Source organism: Erinaceus europaeus, chromosome 8 (assembly GCF_950295315.1).
Source record: "Erinaceus europaeus chromosome 8, mEriEur2.1, whole genome shotgun sequence".
Classification (NCBI taxonomy): Eukaryota; Metazoa; Chordata; class Mammalia; order Eulipotyphla; family Erinaceidae; genus Erinaceus; species Erinaceus europaeus.
This window is the reverse complement of record NC_080169.1, coordinates 11,790,375-11,800,837: the sequence shown is the minus strand read 5'-3', so window position 1 is coordinate 11,800,837 and position 10,463 is coordinate 11,790,375. Positions and strand designations below refer to the sequence as shown.

Sequence of the window (10,463 nt, the reverse complement as noted above, 5' to 3'; positions counted from 1 at the left end):
TTTTATTTTTACAAAAAAAAAAAAAAAAGTGTTTTCATTTCACCCTCACTTCTGAACAGTATGGCCTCTAGATCCAAGCTTCCAGACTCGTTAGTGTTATAAATTTGTCTTTAAATCTCTAAGATGAATGCACCCCATGTTACCTCAGGCAGACCTATCTGAGTGCAGACTGCCACTCCCCCACCGCCATCCCTCCTCTGCTTCCTTCCCTGCCACCCCTTCCTGTGCCCTTCCTGTCCTCTGGTTTCCAGTGTTCACAGTAGAAAGTCTAGAAAGTCGGGTGTCAGGATTCTTTTTTTTACTCCTTTTAAAACAATGTGGCTCTCCTCCGGCTTTAATGTGCTTTCAGGATTTCTGCTCTTGTCTTCACATCTTTATTACAATGCGTCCAATGGTAGCTTTTTAAAAAGGAAGAGATGTATCCTGCTCCTCACAGAGCTTCTTGAATCTACCGCTTGACGTATTTAGACATTTCTGGAAGATCTTCACCCATTTTCTTTTCAAATCTTATCTCCATTCTATTCTTCTCCCTCTGCTCTGCTGTGTCTCCCCTCACTCTCTATTCTAGATTTTTCCATCAGCTTTTTACTCCCAGGTGGGCTAGGGAAATGGAAGTCAGACTTGTGCAGCTAGTGGATCTGCCAGCTGTCAGTATATGGGGCCTTACCCCGTGGTGGGCCCATGCCAACGACCAATTGCCGTGATTTCTTTCCACCAGGGTTAATGCTTGGGCTTGGTGCCTGCATAGCAGATCCACCATTCCATGTTCCTAGATGTGACCACGGAATGTGAGCTCAGACCTACAGAGATGCAGAGGTTGCACAGGCTCCAGTGCTAAATATGGGCCCCAGATCAGACCAAATGGGGTTTACAGTTAATGGTATTTATAACTTTTCTCATATTTGGGAGCTACTCTCTTCCCTGATCCAGCTTTCTAGTCCTGTTACCAACTCTGACACCATCTCCCCAGAAAATACCTTTAGCCCACCTGCATGCTAGCTGTCAGGCTGAGTCAAAAATTAGCAAAGTCATGGGCCCCTTGGAACATACCTAAAATAGACTTCCTAGATTTTTCCAAAATGGAGACCCCAAGTCTCATCTGCTATATTCTCCCCCTTTAGGTTCCTGATAATTAAACCATTTTTTATGCTTTATATCTTAATGCTTTTCAGCCACCAAGCTGCAGCTGCTACCATGATGCCAACCTGACTTCCCTGAGCAGATGATCCCACCAATGTGTCCTGGAGCCTTCCCAGAGCCCTGCCCCACTAGGGAAAGAGAGAGACAGGCTGGGAGTATGGATCAACCTGCCAACGCCCATATTCAGCAAGGAAGCAATTACAGAAGCCAGACCTTCCACCTTCTGCACCCCATAATGATCCTGGCTGGGTCTATGCTCCCAGAAGGATAAAGCATAGGAAAGCTTCCAATGGAGGGGATGAGCTGCGGAACTCTGGTGGTGGGAATTGTGTGGAACTATACCTGTCTTATCCAACAGACTTGTCAATCATTATCAATTCAATAATAATAATAAAAAAAAAGACTACCACTCTTGACAGCCATTTCTTACCCCCTCCCCCCTACTTAATTTATTTTCATTTTTTGGACAGAGAAACATTGAGATGAGAGCAGAAGGCAGAGAGGGGAGAAAGAGAGATGCCTGTATGTGTTGCAGGTGGAGACTGGGGGATTACATGGATGGTAACATGTGCGCTCAACTAGAAGCCATCATCAGCCTCTATAGCGCCCATGTTTTAAACGCTGATTTGGAAGACAGGCTCCCTGACACTGGATTCCTGGCATTCAGTCCCCCTGCTTCTCCCAAACACAAATGCACCTTATTTTAGGCTACTGGCCACTTAACCACGGCGAACACTCAGACTTACCTGTCTGCCACTCCTCTCTGCTGTGGGTAGCAGTGCTCTGGATTTTTCAGCAATTTTCTGTTGGAAAAACAAAAGCACATGTAGAGGAGGAAGTAGGAAATAGTGGGAAAGGTGGGGCAAAAAGAAATGGTCAGATATCACTAAGCTCCAGACAACTGACAGCAGACAGCTGCCTGTAGCAGGGACAGAACAGTCATGGCAGGAAGTGGGGGGTCATGGGTGTTCTATGGCTGTCTGCTAGGCTGCCCTTCCAAGCACTGACATTCTCAGGAGTCCCCAGAATGGGTGACACTTCCCAGAAGTGTAAGCTAAGGACAGGTAAGAATCCCACTGCCTGTCTCTGGGAATTTGTGCTGGTTCATGAGCTTATCAGTTCAGGGCAGTGAGTGCACGACGCTGGCCTGGGCCTGCTATTGGGGTGAGACCCATCTGGGCCTACTCGGAGATCACAAGGCCTGGGTGAGTGCAAGCAAGCGCTCTACCTTTTGCACTGCTCCGTAATGCTGGACCGTCTCTGATAGCTGGGTCTTCAGGTGGTCCAACTGCAGGTGTTGCTGCTGCAGAAAGACACAAGGTTCAACCCAGGCCCAGGCCTCAGCCCACCTGGTGCTCCTAGACCCTCACCTGCCACCAGGGTCCACACATGCCTCCACGTCGACCTGGGAGCCAGGTGTGACATGGTCCCCACGCCGACAGCAGGACTCTCACACAGGAAGCCTCAGGGTCCCGTTAGACAGAGTGGGAGAGCTCAGCTCAGGGCCTGCCTACACAGTGCCAGGTGTGCAGTCTTCAAATGCCCCTCCCACCACCAGAACCCCAGCTCACCTCTGACTGCTAGGGGACTTTGTCCTGCTTGCTGTCCCCCTACCCCCTGCCCCGGACCCAGAAGGGAGCCTACTCAGGGTGGGAGCTCAGGTCACTCTACCTGGTGAGGGGTGAGAGTAAGCTGGGCCCTATGGCTGCTCCAGGTCACTATGAACACAAGCAGCTGGCCACAGTAGGCCCACAGGAGTGTTATCATATGTCCCTGAGCCCTGGGAGCAAGACAGCAGCTCCTGCTTGAACTGGGCTCTTGGATGGATGGTTAAGCAGGTGGGTGGGTTGGTAGGTGGGTGGAGAGGTGGTGGTGGGTGGGAGGAGGGAAGGGTGAATCAGATAAAGCAACCCCTCTCAGTCCCCTGGACTCTAGCTCATGGATACACAGAGGTGACAACATGGCTTCTGGGTCCAGACAAACCAGAGGTCAAATCTAAACTGGGTCAGGGCCTTCCAGAGCCTGAGTCCTGCCCTGTAAGGAGGAGACTGACTTCTTCCGGGGGCTGTCAGGACTGAGGGGAGAGAAGTTCAAGGCCCATTACTCAGGTCAACCTGGATGCCAGGGGTTTGTTACTCTGGAGTTCACAGCTTAAGGGATGCCTTCCCCACATCTCTCTCTCTCTCTCTCTCTCTCTCTCTCTCTCTCGTGTGTGTGTGTGTGTGTGTGTGTGTGTGTGTGTGTGATAGAGTGAGACAGAGAAATAGTAAAGAGGAAAAAAAAACCCCACAGCACCAAAGCTTCCCTCACTGCAGTGGGGCCTGGTTCACACCCGGTCCTCACACGGCAAAGCAGGCACACTATCCCAACTGAGCCGTTTTGCTACCCCCAAGGGACTTCTCACCCAAGCATCTTCACAGACACTGTGAAGACAGACGCTGGGCCCCAAGTGTTTCCCACAGGCTGGAGTTCAGACTCAGAGAACAGCAGGCCTGGATGGACCACAGCAGCCCCTTCCAGCCTGCAGGTCCCCATGCGGGGCCTCCTATGAGAGGTATCAACAGGCACTCTCAACAGGAAGTGCCAGGGAGACAGGCGAGGGCAGAACAAACACAGAATAGGGCAGGGAGAGCCCATGAGATACGTCTTCATGAGAGGAACCGTTACACCACCCCAGCTCTGCCCATTCAGTTTGAGATTTCCTTGTTCTATCCATCCTCCTATGGACAGAGTTTCTTATTTTTAATTTATTGGATAGAGACAGTCAGAAATCAAGAGGGTAGGGGAAGAGAGAGAGAGAGAGAGACAGAGAGACACCTGCAGCTCTGTTTCACCACTCGAAAATCTTTCCCCCTGCAGGTGGGAATGAGGGGCTCAGACCTGGGTCCTTGCACACTGTAACATGTGTTCAACCAGGTGCATTACCTCTTTTTTCTTTCTTTCTTTTTTTTTTTTTTTTGAATTTACTGAGAGTGAGAGAACCAGAGCATCACTCTGAAACATACAGTACCAAGGATCAAACTCAGGATCTAGCACTCCAGCCACTACTGAACGGCCTCCAGTGGGTTCTCTGGACAAGGGAGGGGGGTCCTGATTCATCACTTTGCTGTGGCTCCCGCTCGGTCCATCCCACCCATGGTTAGTGGCCCCTGAACCCTGACTGTTCCTTCAGTGCACTGGCTTTGAGGACTGGGCCTCTTTTTCCACTAAATCTTATGTATTTATTTTGAACAGAGACAGAAATTGAGATGAAGAGAGAGATGAAGAGAGACACACAGAGAGACAGGCAGACAGAGAGGACTGCAGTACTGCTTCACTACTCATAAAGATTCTGAGGACTTGAACCCAGGTTTGCACATAGTGACGTAGGCACTTAGCCAGATTCACCACCACTCAGTCCCTCTCCAGTCTTATGCAAGTATATGAACCTTATGCACCACAGAGCCATTGTTTTAAGAATGCAACCTTTGTGGTCCGGGAGGTGGCGCAGTGAAAAAGCTTTGGGCTCTCAAGCATGAAGTCCTGAGTTTGATCCCCGGCAGCACATGTGCCAGAGTGATGTCTGGTCCTTTCTCTCTCTTCCTATCTTTCTCATAAATAAATAAAATCTTTTGACAAAAAAAAACAAAAAAAAACACAACCTTCAGGGCTGGGTGGTGGCGCACACAGTTGAGACCACATGTTACAATAAGCAAGGACCCGGGTTCGAGCCCCTGGTTCCCAATTGCAGGGGGAAAGTTGTTTTTTTTTAATTTTTATTTTTACAAAGGAAACACTGACAAAAACCATAGGATAAGAGGGGTACAACTCCATACAATTCCCACCACCAGAACTCTGTATCCCATCCCCTCTCCTGATAGTTTTTTCTACTCTTTATCCTTCTGGGAGCATGGACCCAGGGTCGTTGTGGGTTGCAGAAGGTGGAAGGTCTGGCTTCTGTAATTGCTTCCCCACTGAAGATGAGCACTGACAGGTCGATCCATACTCCAAAGTTTTTCAAGTGGTGAAGTAGTGCTGCATGTGTCTCTCTGTCTCTCTCTCTTTCACCCCCTTCCCTCTTGATCTCTGGCTGTTTCCATCCAATAAATAAAGTAAAAAATAAAAATATTTATTTTTTAAAAAAAGAATACAATCTTCCCTGCATCATTCAAAGGAATGCCTCCAGCAATATCCCCCCATACACACACACACAGCCAGCCTCAGTGCCCCCATGCAAGAAGCCACCAGTTTCTGGTCTGTATTCAATGCCCAGTGCTCTCTGGACACTGCATGGAGGGAGCACACCTCCAGGAGCATTATCTAAGCCATGAGTACTAAACACGTCTTTGCTGGCTGTTGGTGTACATCATCCACTGCTGTGATGCATGACAAGTTTCCTCCACACAGATTTTTTTTATATATATATTTTTTTTTTTAATAGAGCACTGCTCAGCTCTGGCTTATGGTGGTGCAGGGGATTGCACCTGGGACTTCGGAGCCTCAGGCATGACAGTCTGTTTGCACAACCATTATGCTATCTACCACTACCCCACAGACACCTATCTACAAGGGGTCAGACATGGCGGTGATGGATTCTCCATGGCAAGTACTTAGCTCTGGCCCTGCCCCTCCAAAGTGTCCAGGACAGTGCTGTGGGCTGATACTACTGGGGAGGATGGTGTGTGGTAACTGCAGTGAAGGGGGGACAAGTGGAGCATGGATGAAGGCAGAAGAGTGATGGGGGAGAGTCGGTGGAGCCTGACCAGAAGGACCCAGGGTGCTTTGATCCAGGGGCAGGGGCCCCACAGCACCCATACAACCTGACACTCAGCAGGGTCGGGGGGAAGAAGAGCACACGGGGCTCTGCCCATGCCGCCTTGTGATCCCGTCCCAGGCCAGGTGGCCTGCAGGTGGGTCCCTCTCATGCCCCCCTTCCCCACCCTCAAACGCCCCAGGACATACGCTGGAGAGGCCCCGCAGGAGCTCTGCCATCTGCTTCATGGAGCTGGTACATGTGTTGATGGTGGAGTTGGTCTCCTGCTGCACAGAGTTCCTGGGGGTGGGAGGTAGGGGTAAGGGGGAGAGAAAGAAGACAGAGCAGAGGGCTCGCTCATGAACACAGTGGCAAAATCCCAAAGCCAAACGTGAGAGACTGATTGCGGTGTGTCGCAGCAAAGCAGAAGACTCTGGGCTGTGGAGAGAGGCGGTGGAGAGGGCATCCAGGACCCACAACAAGAGGGCAAAGAAAGAGCTGGATGGTGACGGGAGGGGTGTGCACACACCTAGCATGGGAGACCATAAACTGTACTCAGGTGTCAACAACTGTCCATAAACCATTATTTCCCTGCCCCCCGAATACCATGACTTGGAAAACAAACAAAAGGGGGTGGGGTGGGTGGGAGAAGACAGTGTTGGAGAGGATGTGGAGAGAGAGGAACCCTATTACACTGCTGGTGGGAACGCAAACTGGGGCAACCACTCTGAGAAACAGTAGGGAGCATCCTGAAACAAATAACAAGCGGAAACACCTTATGATCCAGCAGTGCCACTCCTAGGCATCTACCCAAAGGATGGAACAACACTGACTCAAAGGGATATATGTGCCCCCATATTCACCTGGAAACATGAAATGTCCTTCAACAGATGACTGGACAAAAAAAAATTATGGGACATATACTTCGCAGAGTATTACTTAGCAATAAAAAAGATGATACCGGCTCCCCACCTGCAGGGGAGTCACTTCACAGGTGGTGAAGCAGGTCTGCAGGTGTCTATCTTTCTCTCCCCTCTCTCTGTCTTCCCCTCCTCTCTCCATTTCTCTCTGTCCTATCTAACAATGACAACATCAATTACAACAACAACAATAACTACAACAATAAAACAACTAGGGCAACAAAAGGGAATAAATAAATAAATAAATTTAAAAAAAAAAAAAAGATGATACTGTGTCCTTAGGGATAAAATGAATGGAACTGGAAAGGATGATGCTTAGTGAAGCAAGTAAGGAGGAGAAGGACAACTACAGAATGGTTTCCCTCATATGTGGCATATAGAGAGAAGAATATAAGAATGGGACAGAAACAAAATGTCAACCTATTTCCAAGACTGTGGCAGAACGAGAGTGGGGATCTACTGGGGTGGGGATGGGAACACAGACCTTTAGTGATGGGAGTGGTGAAAAAAATCATAATTATTATAAAAAAGAAAAAACCCTGAAAACAAATGAATACAGCAATATGCATAAAGAGACCATCTGTCGTGCAGAGGGGAAATAGCTCAGCCGACAGACTCCAGACCTTGCACGCCTGAGGGCCCCAGTGTGACCCCCAGCACCCACCCACTTTGGCTTCTCTATCGCTATCTCTATCTTTCCTTGTCCTCTTTTGTGTGAAACGCTACCGCATATGGAATGAATAAAACAAATATTTTTCCCCAAAAAGAATAATCTTCAGAGGAAGATTGAACAAGTACCTTACACCATCTGCAGGGCCCTGGATTCAAACACCAGCAGTACATGGAAGCCCCACAACAATAGGGGAAGCTCCAGGGATGGTGGAGGGGAGCTACTATGTATCTCCCTGTCTCTTGCTGAGATAAAAAATAACAGTGAAAGTCAACCCAAAGAGTGGTGGAATCATGCAGGCGAGAGGCCCTAGTGGTAAAAACAAAATGTTTATATAAGACCAACAGTGTATCTGTATTCAAGAATTAATGTAAGGCTCCCACTCCCGTTAACAGAATATATTTTAAATGGAGAAAATCATCCAGCCCAAGGAGGCTGGGCATTGGCACACTTAGTTAAGTGCACATAGCACCGTGTGCAAGGATATGGGTTTGAACTCCCACTCCCTACCTGCAGGGAGGATATTTCATAAGCAGTGAAACAGGTCTGCAGGTGTCTATCTTTCTCTCTTCCTCTCCCCCCTTCCCTCTCAATTTCTCTCTGTCCTGTCAAATGAAAATAAAGTAAAAAAAAGAAAAAGGAAAAAAGAGAGAGAAAAAAAAGAAAAAAAGGAAAGGAAAAAATTTGTCACAGGGAGCAATGGATTTGTAGTGTCATCACTGAGCCCAGCGATGACCCATGTAAAAGACATGCTACAAAATTCAGCAGACATTACTAAAAATAAAACCTCTTAAGAAAAGTAGATTAAAAAGAAGAGTACTGTCTAAGGAGAAGGCGTCAGAGTTGGAAACAGGACTAGAAAGCTGGATCAGGGCTGAGAGTAGTTCCCAAACATGGGGAAAGTATATAAATACCATTAACTGTAGACCCCATCAATCTGACGCGGGGCCCACATTCAGCACAGGAGCCTGTCCAACCTCTGCCTCCCTGTAGGTCTGAGCTCACATCCCACGGTCATAGCTAGGAGCAAGAATAGGGACACTTCCTTCCGATGGAAGGGATGGGATATGGAACTCTGGTGGTAGGAACTGTGTGGAATTGTACCCCCTCTTATCCTACGGTCTTGTCGAACATTATTAAATTAAAAAAAAGAAAAGAAATAATTAAAAAAGAAGAAGAAGAGAAGCAACCAATAGTACAGTTATATACAAGATACTGGGTGCTGTACAGCAAACCCCAACAAAAGGACTTCTCAAAGTTAACCCAATTACCAATTAACGTGATGATAACATTAACTATCAATTGTCTTTCTGAACCCTAAGACAGCAGGAACCTCACATCTCCACTATAGAGCCCCTACTTCCCCCAGTCCTGGAACCCTTGGATAGGGCCCACTTTCCCGTATGCCTCTCCCAATCCATATCAAATAATATTGCATCCGCCGATCACAACCTAACCAAAGCAACGATGGCCACCTCAACATGCTTCACTTCAGACTGTGTCCAGAGACTTCACGTGTGGAATGACAACCCTTCAGCTTCATTACTCGGGTGAGACCTTTCCTTTCATAGTATACTCTAATTCCATCTCAGGTGGTTCACTTTCTAACAAAGTCCCAAAACCTAGATATACACCAGTTTCTGTGAGAGAGAGCATATGTTCACATGTATCCATAATCTACTGCAAAATATATGCCTGAAAGCAGAAGTACACTAGAGTTTGCAGTGAGTATCCCCCTAACACTTCCTCTCCACTATTCCAAGCTTTGGGTCCATGATTGCTCAACAATTTGTTTGGCTTTGTATGTTAACTCTCTTTTCAGTCACCAGGTTCCAGATGCCATCAGGATGCCGGCCAGGCTTCCCTGGACTGAAGACCCCACCAATGTGTCCTGGAGCTCTGCTTCCCCAGAGACCCACCCTACTAGGGAAAGAGAGAGGCAGACTGGGAGTATGGACCGACCAGTCAATGCCCATGTTCAGCAGAGAAGCAATTACGGAAGCCAGACCTTCCACCTTCTGCAACCCACAATGACCCTGGGTCCATGCTCCCAGAGGGATAGAGAGTGGGGAAGCTATCAGGGGAGAGGGTGGGATATGGAGATTGGGTGGTGGGAATTGTGTGGAGTTGTACCCCTCCTACCCTATGGTTTTGTTAATTAATCCTTTCTTAAATAAAAAAGAAAAAAAAGAAAAAGAAGATTTCCTCAGTTTGAAAAAGAGACTCAGTAAAAACATGGCTGGCTGGTGGTGCACCCAACTGAGCACAAGTATTACAGTGTCCAAGGACCCAAGTTCAATACCCCAGTCTCTACCTGCAGGAGGAACCTGCACAAGTGGTGAAGCAGGGCTGCAGGTGTCTTTACCCCTCTCTGTCTCCCCTCAAGTCTCCATTTCTGGCTATCTATCCAATAAAGATAACAAAAAATAATTAATTAAAAATAAATTTAAAAAAAAGAGGCCCAGTAAAAGGGACCCAAACCAGTCCCTCTTCTACTTCTAGGGCAAGAGATAATTATCCCTGTTTTTGAGGGACAAAGTAGAGTTGTCCAGTGGCCAGTCTGCATGTTTCCAACATTCTAGTGTAAAATCACACATCTACTACATTGTGATGGCAGGAAAGCGTTCAGAACCACCCATACTTTCTGAAATGAGCAGAGCTGACTATATTCACAGCAGATATGTTCATCTATGCAGAAAAATCTTAAACAACCTACAAAAAATTATCACCAGAAGGAGTAAGGGAATCTATCAAGGTCACAAGCTACACAGTAGCAGACAAAAATCAATTGCATTTCTGTGTTTTGGTAGCCAAGGGGGAAATGAAATTTAAACAATAATTTTATAGTAGTATAAAAATTGGAAATTGTTATGATAAGTCTAGCAAAATACACACAAGACTCGCACACTAAACCTATCAGAAACTGCTGATAGATGAAGGACCACTTAATTAATAGAATGGCTGGCCATGTGCATGGGCTGGGAAGACATGGTACTGCTCA

General features: G+C 47.4%; 1 protein-coding gene across 3 annotated transcripts in view; it reads right to left on the bottom strand.

Moving 5' to 3' along the window:
• TSNARE1 (t-SNARE domain containing 1) overlaps nucleotides 1-10,463 on the bottom strand; it is a 130,645-nt gene that overhangs the window by 77,125 nt on the left and 43,057 nt on the right. For all 3 annotated transcript variants that reach the window (XM_060195914.1, XM_060195913.1, XM_060195915.1), the window contains exons 4-6: nucleotides 6,082-6,172; nucleotides 2,369-2,443; nucleotides 1,887-1,943 (exon numbers count right to left, since the gene is read on the bottom strand). In XM_060195914.1, coding sequence (XP_060051897.1) covers nucleotides 1,887-1,943; nucleotides 2,369-2,443; nucleotides 6,082-6,172 — 223 coding nt within the window. The remainder of the gene's footprint in view (nucleotides 1-1,886; nucleotides 1,944-2,368; nucleotides 2,444-6,081; nucleotides 6,173-10,463) is intronic.